Below are 12,024 nucleotides of genomic sequence, written 5' to 3'. Positions count from 1 at the left end.
GCCGTGACGAGGCCGGGCCAGGCGGCCCTGCTGGCCCCCGTGCTGGAAAAGGGCCATGGTGAAAGCAAAGAGCAATGAAGAGCAACGCGCTCGTTTCCAGGGCCTCACCAAGGGAGGCGTCTCCTGTCCCCCCATGACTTTTCCTCAGCATGGCCAAACTGTAACAGATCCCGCTTGAGGCCACAGGGCAGCTAGTCTTGGTAACCACACCTGGACTTTAAGCCCAATAACAAACAAACGAACAAAGTCGAGAGTTTTTTTTGTCACTCTTATGGATAGTACCTGATTTGGCCAAAATTTTCACAAGCCACTTTGTTTTACTGGCCTCGTGGCCAGTGGAAATTTTGGGCCAATTTCATTCCCTGTTAATACTGTAACAAAGAACATTTAAAATCAAATATCACACAAAGAACGCTATTCCATTAGCTTTGGTTGCAAATTAAATAGATATATTGAGCACCACAAATAACCTTTTAAGATGGTGCTTTTAATGCTAAGAAATAATATATTTCCTGCTATAATATCCTCAGTTACATGTTACTCTAAGTATTATTTCTGCAGGATATAAAATTTTCAAACTTACTTAATATAGCAAATGAACTCTCAAGGCATTTCCTTCATGCTTATAGATAAACATTCTCATCTGGTTAAATAAATAGGTTTTCTTGAAGGTGATATTTCAGAAGATAAGAATGGATACAAAAGTGCTTCATAAAGGCTTTTGTAATCTCACATCTCTCCAGAAATACTTCAACTGCTGCATTTCAGCGCTATGCTCACTAGTACCACCGAGTCTGCTTTATCACTCCTTGCATTACAAATCTGCTTGCCAAGGCTAAAACTGATGGATGCTTTGCTTGAAACCAAAACTTTTTTAATGTTGCGGAACAGACAAATCAAAACAAGTTATTACATTCACAGCTGTCTAATCATGCTGCTTTGCAAACACAGGACACACAATTTAATTAGTGTCTATGAAGAGTTTAAATACGTTCCATTAAGCAACAGCTTCCTCATACTGATCATTAAAGGGTTCTCAGCCCTTTGGCTGAATTTTGTTCCATAAAAAACAGATCGGAACATTTAAGTCAAATGCAGTTCTATGCACTCTGGAGGAAATTCGTAGTGTGAAAAAGTTTATCCATTCTTTTCTCCCAGCTTGTACACAGTAAAACATGTAGCAAAGTGGAATATTCACAGGCAAAGTGAGGCAAATGAGTATGACATCAACCATGAAACAGACTCTCCTTTAAAGTTAAAATAAGATTTGAAATCGATCAAATTAATAAATCTATGTTTTTGTCAGTGCAGCACACTCTAATGTGTATTCAGAGATGCATCTGTAACTGAGAAGCAAAATCGCTTGGACAAAGTTTCAGGTCTCCCAGGCAGTCACTTGCACAGTGGGCAGGGCTCAGGTTCAAGGCGTTTCTGGAAAACTGAGTTCTAGAGAAGCAGCAGGGTTCAAAAACACCTCTGCCCCCACCTGTGGAACCAGGGGGGAGAGGGAAAGGGGCTGCTACCTGCATAGCAGAAGTATTTGTGTGCATTATTAACAGAAAAGCATTGCAGTAATGTCTTCGCGGCAGTAGCTTGCATGTGGTACTGAAAGGCTGTCAGAGTAGGAGCAGACACATTCAGCAATTCACAACATTCTCAAGGCAGGGGGAACATATAGTTGCACCAGGCAGTCGTGTAAGACTCTGTTCTTACAGACAAGGATATCCCTTCAGCTTTTCTATTTCAACTACTGAAGCACAGATCTGAAAAATCGCCTTTAAGAATACAATGAAAACAGTCAGCTTTTCTGTACATCCCAAGTTTGTGAAGCAAGCAACATTCATTCCCTTGCTTGATAACAAGGCCTGTATTTCACAGAAGGATTACACTACCTTCACCCTGCTTTTAAAAAGTTAAATGCATATGGAAGTTTAGGGGATGTTTTCACATGCAAAACCTAGACTCTTACAACCACTGCAAGCCTTGTCATCTTATTCCTTTAGTAGTAACTTAATGTAAATTAAACTATAGCATATCTAAAAATTAAGAAGGATGTTATTATATAAAAAGCAGAATAAACCAGTCATTAAATCTTACTGCTTATTGTGAGTGTATGAGCAGACAGGAATGAGTTTTAGCCTACTGGCAAATGTTAAACCATCTGTTTACAAATTAATAAATCTGTATTCACTGTCATGTCTACGGACTCAAACCTTTGCTGTTGGGAGCTGCGTATTGTTCAGTGCATATCAACCAAACCCTTTGGCACAACTAGTGAACGATGTAGCTGCCAGTTTACCCTTGAGCTGCATTTTTGAAGAAGAAAAGCTACTTCCATATAAGATAGGAGAGAAAACTCTATGTGAAAGCTTCACTCAGCTGTTCATTTACCACAAAACACACAAGATTTGTAAGCTCATGTTAATATTTTCGTTTTTCTGCTTACAGAAAAATTAAGTGCTAGATCATTCTGTACTCCACTTTAGTGCTGCGTTTTAGTGAAAAATACAAGTACTTAAAGTCATTTCACCTTTATAGGCAATGTGTTCATGGAACGAGTATAATATATTTTACTGTTGGCCTGAAATTTCTTCCCTTCTCTCCCACCCCAAGTTCAGTGAAGTTGTAACTAACACAAGTGAAAACAAGGCTTCCATGTTTTCAGTTGAATTAAGTCCCAACAAAATCATCCCCTGGGATAGAAAGCTTACTCTAAATTATATGCCAGTAACTCTTTACCCTGAAAAGTTTTACGTTGTACTAAAATGTGTATATATACAATAATTGTCCTTTAGTTTATTCAATTTTCAGTTTACTTTTTTTGTTTTTTAATCACTCAACTGTATGCTCATTTATAGACTGATGCAGGTATACGAGCTGCTGATCAAGTTCTATTTCTTATTTGCAATTCTTCGTTTCCTTGTTGCCAGCATATCATAGAAGGGATCCCTGCTGATACTTGCTCTATAAGAGAGAAAAGGAGTCATTAGTTTGCTTAACAAATACCTGGTTTTGAAGACTAGACACATTTTGTTCTCTTTTCCTTATGGGTGACTCCAAAATTTTAATAGGGTAATGGATTTTTGAGCTGTAAGCATCAGAAACACATATTATTTGTTTCTTTAACTGTGGGTTTACTCTTACATAACTTGCAAGATAAAGCCAAGCTTTGAAAGCTCAAATGCACTATGAACATACTAAAGATAAGTAGTGTCAATTATAAAGTAATAACCTAATAAAACTAAGGTTTAAGGTGATTCACATAAGGCTTAACCTTTGTTGAAAAAAGCAAACAACGGCAACAAACAAAACAGACCCTCTACATTCTCCTCCTGTGAGTTTGTAGTATCTGGTCCTAAGGGCCATAGTGCTAACAGGAGATTTAAGAAATCTTAGTCTAATAATCCTGTACAGCCTGCCATTAATCCTAAGAATAGGACACTGCTACATCAAAATTGTTCAAATAAGTTACAACACAAATTTTCTTAATATTTTATTCAGAAAGGAGTTTAGGCTTCGTTTTTGAAAGATATTGCAGACTCTGAACTCACTTGATCGATTTAATCCACTCTTCCTTTTCTTCTGGGGTTGGAGCAGATATCCTATATACTACATGGTTGCCTTCTACCACTCTACCATCAGCTTCAGTTTTACAGGCCTTAATTACTTGACCTTTGTGACTGGGGTTGTAGAGCTCAAAGCAGTTCTGGAGAGTAGAAATTAAGAAATTAATAAAAAATGACAAATATTTCAATTTAACTAAATCTAAGTTCCATGTGGTTTATTATATTCATAAAAAAAAAAGGAGTGAAAATGATGATGACAATATCTTACTGGTTTTCGAGGGTCTTCAACTTCTCTTATACTAAGATTTTCCAAAGGAATAATTCCTCTAGGTTCTTTGTCCTAAATAATAATAATAATTTTAAAAGGTTTAATCACATTACTAGCCACTTAAATTCCTTGATTACAAACACAGCTCAGTCATATATACTCACTGTTGTGTATTCAAAATAATACAGGCAATTATCAGTCAGAATAAACCATCTTCGTTTCCACGTTTTCACTCTTCCCCCTATAATTAAAGGTATTGTTTAGTTATATATGTGTAGCTGTCAAGGCTTCAAAAATGGAAAATAAAGTAATTTAAATGCCCTTTTTATTTATTTATTTGAAATACGGCTCAGGAACTCAGTGGCAAATGGATCAGGCACAGATGAGCAGAGAATTCAGGAACGCGTTCCTGCAACTCCTCTTGTACTAACATCAAACTCCTAGGACAATGTTAACTATGGTCTTGCTGACCAACCTCAGAAGTTTTATGCTCTGAAACTGTAAATGTCTTTTCTCTTAGACAGGAACGCAACAGTTTAAGTCAGATCTGTTTCCTGTGTCTAAACTGTCTCATCTGTTCAGTGCAACAACAGTATTAATATTTGTGTGGCCATCACCATTGCAGAGTCAGTGTTGCTGATGGGTCACCACCAGAACTGATCACTGGGTCCCAAGAGCAGGACCAATCCTGGCCACAGTCTGTCTAGTACAAATGGTCCATCAATATAATTAAAGGCATTTAATGACTTTCCTTTCATTCCACTGGTGACCACACACGTCATTAACCTATCTCTAATTTCAGATTTAAGACTAATATTTAAGCGGTATTACCTGCAAGCAGGACAACCTTCATGCCTTGTCAATAAGGAACAATTTAGAAATCTCTAAGCAGTTTTTTTTGTTGTTGTTACTTTTCAAAATCTAGTACTTTGAAAACATTTTCACTTTATGCATATTCTATCACTGAGTACATCTGAGAATAGAAATATCTGCTGCTCCAAAATTGCTGATTTTTCTTGTGTTAACAGTTCAGAAAACAGAAAAAACACAGAGCCCCTTTCTTACAAGTGCTGAGGTCACACTGGAGCAAACGGTGCCTTTTAGGAACACCCGTGCTTGTGTCAGCCCTCTCGGCTATTGCTCCGCTGTGTCCTGCGCTGCTTCTGTGCTCTAATCTTTCACAGCTACATTATTTTTAAAACTCATTTCCAGGAAAGACAGAAGACAATTGTAGACAAAGAATTCACGTTATTAATATAATTGTGCACCGCAGTTGCATGATTTCAGCATTAGGTTACCACCTGTGCATCATCCATTGAGCAGTGATTCAATATCATTAACCCAACATCTCAAGGGACTTGATGGTTATTGAACACTCTTGCATAAGAGGAGTGCCTTTAATATCCTCAAGGTCTCCAAATCAGTCACCAAATCTAAAACATAATCACTTTTTTTTTCTTCCCCGCTCCTCCCTTTTTGCTTTACTTGTGATACCTGGGGTTTTGATTAATAGATAAGTGCAAACCACATTAAGTTAAAGAATAATTCTCAGAACATCACGGAGCTTTTTGATTTTAGCCCATTATATGTTTGCATTATAGAGCAAGTCCTTTTGCACATTACATCTTTCCTTAATTTGCTTTTATGACCTACATGATAAGCAGAGCTAATAAGCACATTTGATGTACCCAGACTTTACACTTCCACTACAAACACACACTCATCTCAAGAAAATTTTACTCTACAAGCAGGTGTGGTGAAGCAAAAGGAGAAGGCAAAGTAGTGCAAGATGCAGAAGCCATGACAGAATGAAGGTCAAGTGAACTGCAAACAGTGAGGGAAGAACCGGTGGTGTTTTAGTATAAGCACTGTGACCGACAGTAATACAGCATTGTAGATAACACAGCACTGCAGAAACATTTAGCTGGCATTTGAATTTCCCACCAACCTGACTGAAAGCTGGTTCAGTTACCAGGGGAGGGACCATGCTAGGGGTGGAAGAGCCAACGAACTTAAGCTCCACTCACTTCTGGATCAGTGAATAAGCAGCAGCCAGGTCAGGACGATGCCAGGACAGCTCTACCTTCCTATCACCATAATGTGACGTATTTTTCATATAACATAATACTCTTTTATTTGAAATCATGGTCTGCCCCATAAGGCTTTTGTATGTAAGTACGTATATATAAGCTAATAGGCAACATCAACTCGCATCAAGTTTCATGTCTTGGCCTGTGCTAGACAACCCAGCAGGAGAGAACGATATGGCAAGATGAGTAGAAAAATATTAAGGTTCAGGAAAAACAAATAGGCAAACTGGTTATTACTTCAGAGGCAGCTTAAACTGAACAAAGAAATATTTCACAAACTGTTAAATCATGGCAAAACACAATAAAATCAGGTAAGAACCATATATTTAAAAGAAAGTCTGCTTGTAATTTAAGGCAGAAACAATGGATTTCAATAAATAATTCCCAGAACAGTAAGAAACACCAACTAGAAATGATAGCAGTGTTTGTTGAGAACTTTTGGTAACATCCCCTCTTTGGGAGAGGGGGACTTCTCAAACACAAAACTTTTTTGTAAATACACTGCAGTTTCAATGAAGCTTTGTCATGAAACACCTCCCAGCTCCAGAATAGGTTTGATGCTGAAGCCAGAAAGAGGATTAAATGTCTCCACTGACATTCCTCTCCCTTCTCCCTAAAACAGACAGTAGCTTGCTGGGTTACGGCCCATGTGTGAGTTATGGAGATAGACCTTCCAGGCCCTGCTCCACTAACGTATGGATTACTCATAAAGAAAAGAGAGAAAAAATTAAAAAAAGCACAGCAAGGCTTTTGTTTGTTTGTTTGATGTCATGATAATTTTCTCATATATAGATCTCTATACCCTCACCCCATTGCATACATTACTTAGCCGTCAGCAGACAGAAGAGCTAATAAAGCTTAGAAGGGCCCTGGACTCAGCGAGCTTACAGGCGCCAACAGCACACACTGCATGAACACACTCTTAGCACACCTGCACAAGGGCTTGCACACCAAGCAGCTCCCCAAAGCTCCCCAACAGCCTTTGTGGGCCATAAACTCTGCATTTAAGAAAAATGGGCAAGATCTAGCAATAGGAAAACACATTTTCCTGTCAGAGAACGCGGTAGGATTGGAAAACACTGCCAAAGGGTTTGGAATTGGGCTCTATATCTTATTCCAGCTGACAGTCTTCTAATGGTTAAAATGTAAAGGCATTAAGCTATTGGAATAGGACCAGAAAAAGTCAGAATATGAACCCATACACATGTACAGAAATGCAGAGATATACACAATGTACTTCTTATATCCATCCTATTAATTAAGATGAAATCTCAACAAAATAAAGCAGCATAGCACTAGTAGGTGGAAATAAAAAGAGTTTATAAGGAGAAGTCACAAAAGGGAAAACTTAGCCTATGTTGTCTAAATACAGGATTTTTTTTTCCAATTCTTGACAAAGTACAAACTAGAGAGCAAAATTAAAGTCTTATTAAAAGGAAAAAGGAACTGGAGTAGGAAGGATCGTAGAAAGGATCTAGCAAGCCAGTTAGGAACCAAAAGGCAGACAATCCTACCCAAATCATCAGCACGGCTGTAGTAAAGTTTTGGAAGGAGAAAAAAAAAAAAAAAAAAAAAAAAAAAAGACCTCAAGAATGCTTTTGCTTCTTATTTCATTTAGCCACCACCGGGCGGAATGACTCAGGAACACACGTGCAATGAATGAGGAGATCAAAGCTTAGGTTTCTTTGCAAGAGAAGTTCATTTCAATTGCATTGACTGCTTCAAACTAGAGCAGCATCAGCTCCCAAGAGACACCGACAGGCACAGGAAAGGTCAGGCTCCCAACCACCGACCGCTCTCCCTAATGTGGGACAGAAGAAGAAACAATGTCCCCTCGAGGACCAATGCTCTGCAGGAAGCACCTCTGAGCACAGGCTTGGAAGCTCATCTCCAAGCTCAGAGCAACCGCCTGATCGGAGGAAAATAATAAACAACAGAGTCATGTGCCTGGGTTGAATCATTTCCTCCTCTCCCGTTCAGGGGAATGGTGTCACCGTTTCCCTCTAACTAGAAGGAAGCGTTACACAAACCAAGGAGCTTGCCAAGAGAATCTGTTTTAGGCAAGGAAATGCCTCCTCCTGCAACATGATTGTTTCTGAGCATGAGGGCACGGAGCACTTGGTCCAAAACTTCAGTCCGTAAGGTGGTCAGTAGGAAATGTTGTGGTACCCACACCACTAATGTTACAATGCAAAAAAAGCCAAGAGCTTCCAAGAGCAGATGTAAATGAGGATTCATTAGCTGTCAGCAGCCTTAATATTTTTACCTACAGCATTCATTTTCATTCATACTACGCTTTAAAAGATGTAAAACTGAACATTAATTCAGGTTTACTGAGATAAAGATGTCCATATAAATGCATTAACTGAATCTAGATAGATTAAAACAGTTTTTGTATGTCTGCCAGTTTTGGCTCTTGGGTTTTGCAGGTCTGACCTTCATCAAGCCACCTCAGTCTTCAAAGTTGAAGCTTCCCAAGAGCAAGCCCGTTGCACCCACAAGGCTTCCAGGACTTTTCACAATGCATGATGATAGATGGGGAGGTCTTCAGGACAAGTGAATGTTACAATACATGAATAATCCCCAATATTGAAAAAGTCTAGCCAACAGAGCAAAAGTATGAACAAAACTGATCACTTGAATAAGTGCAGGAATAGAAGCACCTTAGCTTTTCAGCAATACTGCAACGTTTAATAACCACATCTTCCCTGAACTTGAAGAATGCTCTGCTGCTTGCAGAGTAGTTGTTTCGCAACAGAAATCCAAACACGTCTATTTCTGGTCATTGCACCTTCACTAGCGAAACGTATTTGCTGTACCAGTCTCTGTCTCCTAAGAAAACTCGGTCCTGAAGGCAGAGCAGCTTCACATATTTGCAGCGTGATTCACAGGAGGATTCCGGACGCGTTGCACTTCCTTATTGCAATAATCCTTGTGCTGGGGGGGTTTCAAGCACAACACCATGCGCTTTAACACATGCTTTTACTGCTGAGTTTTCAGTGTAACATCTTCTTTATACTGTGGGCAATGAAAGACTGTTTTTATTGACGTCATGTGCCAGAGAGGAAGGGCAAAGTTCCTCCTACTTTACAATGCAGTTACACATAGAAGTTGCCAACGACTGGTTCTAGTGCAGCATGTGCTGGTGTTTTATATGGAAGAGTTTACTTCTTTGAAGAACAAAAGTTGTTATAAAATTTCAGTGACTGTTTTAGATAATTAAAAGACCCACCAACTGTAAGGCAGAATAACTGAAGGTAGAATTCTTGCAGTGCCAAAAGGCTGAGAATACCAAAAGTTTCAGCAACCCTAAACTTGGTGCTCATTTAAGATTCTTTAAAATAAGCCAAACACTTACTTTATAAAGGAAAACAAGAAAAAGTGACTTATTATGCATAGTTCACTTGGAATCGAGTCTTTCATCTCTTTAATGAATTCTATGTTCAAGTACTAAAATATGCTCTGGAACATCATTGCAAGAATAAGACAACTGTTTTACTCTCAGCAGAAATTACTCTCCCCATTATGCTCTTCGGTGAAAGTGAAAAGTGTGCACACAAATCACCTCTAATTTCTGCTCTACAAGGAAACATTTTCTTCTTTTGCAGAAAATACTTGCATGTGAGTTAAAGAGTGATGGCCCAGTCTTTTGTAGACAGGGTACCATTGATGATACTGTTAGTGACACTGAGTGAAAAAGTAAAAGAAAAAAGAAAAAAAAAAGAAAAAAAAAAGCAGGAAGAGGAGGAGGAAAATAAAAGAATGCGCAACAGAAGAGGGGACTGGAAGGCAATCAGATACGTACCTCCTAATGCAGAATAAGCAGAGACAGCCAGTCACAGAACAGAAAGGTGATAGGTCATAGGCCATAAGGAAAACAAGAAGGCACATTTAAACCACTCATTAAAAAATCATAGCCAAAACCAAACCAAGAGAAACTCACAAATAATATGGAAAAAATAAAGACATACAAAAATAACTACTTGAACGGAAATCCTTTTTTGCATACAGAAAACTGAGTCAAAATATCATACAGTTTTCTAAAATGTCTTCATGGAGACTTAGTTATTTACCAGTACTGCACGGAGTTTCCTTTCTGTTGCTGAGCATTCATTTCTCAAGTATGAGAAATAAAACTCCACTCCAAAGTTTACAAGACTGCTAATTTGAAGAAGTAACATAAGAAACAACCTACAGTTCTGAAAGAAATTACTTATTATTAGTTTGTGCATTTTACAAAATACAAATTACAAGGTTAATCTTATTAGATTTGCAAGGCAGTCAGACAGGGAAGCAGCATATGTGCTACAAATAAACAAAACATACAGCAGCAAAACTGCATTTATAACTAACCTAATTTCAGCAGCCAACCTTCTCTATCTGGATTAAAAAATGTATGTGTTAGATCATTTCCATCATCTTCTGGAATTTTAAATGGCTCATTCTTAATACTTTCATATAAATTCTAGAAGAATGAAAAAAGGAAAAAGACCTCATTAATCAGTGTCTATGAGCAATGCATTCTAGATATCCAACAGTTTCTCAGATAGTTTATGTAAAAAGCATAAGAAATATGCGATAAAATTTCAGACCATCCCTTCCCAATCATTGTTTACTACTCTGTGTAAATTTAAAAGTAAATTATTTTATCTATTAGCAGGCATCTCTTTAACTAGTTTTTATATGTATATCTCTGTAAAGACATATATTTCTCCAAGTCCAGTCCTCAGTACTTCAATGGTTTCAGCTTCTCTCACAGTTCTCAGTTAGCACACATGTTGTCAAATGAATTCGGGTTCTTGGAATAAACTTGAGACTACCACAATGTTATAGATAGATATATTATAGAGAGAAACATTTTTACTGATATTTCAAAGGATAGGAGAAAAAAAAATCCAGAAAATTCATGCAGGAGAAAAAAATGCAATAATGAAATACAATAATTTCTACCATTTTCCCATTTTCTCTGACTTATGCAGAAATACTATTTTTTTGTAAGAAGAGAGTTCAATGAAAATTTTGCCATAAGCAAATCTAAAAGATGTATAGACTGTTCTCTGCTCAGCTGAATAAGGAGAGAATTAAATCAAAGAAGCTGCAAATATCACAAAGCACTTCTTTCAGTTATTCAGATGGTTATGCATACTAGAAAATGATCTTCTTACTTCCCATGACAAATCAGTCTGAGAACTGTTATATGTGCTTTTAAGCTTCCCACTAAAAATACAAAGCAATGCATTTTCTTCCCCAATCCAACTCACCCGTAGCAACTCTTCTGGAAGGTCTCCACCTTCATTAATTCCACGATTCATAGAAATAAATCTCTCTACTGTTGGTTTATCTCTTACATTGTGGTTGTGCAGACTGGTATTTAGCATAATGATCGCAAAAGACAGCACATAGCATGTATCTGGAATGAGATTTAAGAAGAATCATTAAAATAAGATTTATCTTTCTTTATACTGTGGTATTGCAGAAACGTGCAAAACAAATATGTAGCTCATCCTGACTGACAGCAAGACAGGTAATCAAAAAAAAGCCCCAAACATTATATATGAAAGCAAAGCCCCAAATGTTTCCCTTAACTATAAGATGTAAGTCTAAAGAAATACCTAACAATCCAAATTAAAAAACAATGGGGAAAAATGTACAAAAAGAAAACTTCCAAAGCTTTTTAAACTCTTTCAAATAATTACCACTCAGAATCAACACTTCATTTGACATGTCCTCGACCAAAATTTAAGAGAGCTGTCATTTATGTTTTCTGCACGCAGACCGTCTACCTAGATCCTGTAACAAGCCTGGTAGATTCTGTAATAGATGGGGATGGTTATACTCCTATCTCAGTAGCTTTATCAGATTTATTCAAAGAACAGCCTCTTCCAAATAGTATTTGAACTGCATTTAAAACAGAAACAGAAAATGACATTGGCTCAAACTCTTGGCTGACACTAGGTGGATAGTTGGTTAATACCAAAGGATGACAAAGAGAGATCATTTTGTGTCTGTTGTTATGGATTAGCAGAATCCCTGAGAATTGAGTACAAGACCCTCGATGGGTAAGAGAAAATAAGATAAAAATCTTTGTACTATGCAGGGG

At 37.7% G+C, this 12,024-nt stretch overlaps 1 protein-coding gene across 3 annotated transcripts in view; it reads right to left on the bottom strand.

Moving 5' to 3' along the window:
- Window positions 1-2,830: 2,830 nt before the first annotated feature.
- CYTH3 (cytohesin 3) overlaps window positions 2,831-12,024 on the bottom strand; it is a 48,905-nt gene continuing 39,711 nt past the window's right edge. The window contains exons 8-13 of one of the 3 annotated variants that reach the window (XM_088529426.1): window positions 11,186-11,334; window positions 10,277-10,389; window positions 3,999-4,077; window positions 3,835-3,906; window positions 3,552-3,706; window positions 2,831-2,964 (exon numbers count right to left, since the gene is read on the bottom strand). In XM_088529426.1, the coding sequence (XP_088385552.1) occupies window positions 2,892-2,964; window positions 3,552-3,706; window positions 3,835-3,906; window positions 3,999-4,077; window positions 10,277-10,389; window positions 11,186-11,334 (641 nt within the window). In that variant the 3' untranslated portion in view covers window positions 2,831-2,891. Of the gene's footprint in view, window positions 2,965-3,547; window positions 3,707-3,834; window positions 3,907-3,998; window positions 4,078-10,276; window positions 10,390-11,185; window positions 11,335-12,024 lie in introns of those variants that run through there. The other 2 variants (XM_010223222.2, XM_088529427.1) reach the window with 2 other exon arrangements.

This window comes from Tinamus guttatus, unplaced genomic scaffold (assembly GCF_059628265.1).
Source record: "Tinamus guttatus ecotype Peru unplaced genomic scaffold, ASM5962826v1 Tinamus_guttatus_pri_ptg000330l, whole genome shotgun sequence".
NCBI classification, from domain to species: Eukaryota; Metazoa; Chordata; class Aves; order Tinamiformes; family Tinamidae; genus Tinamus; species Tinamus guttatus.
Note: the sequence above shows the minus strand (reverse complement) of the source record. Positions and strands in the feature narration are given on the sequence as shown.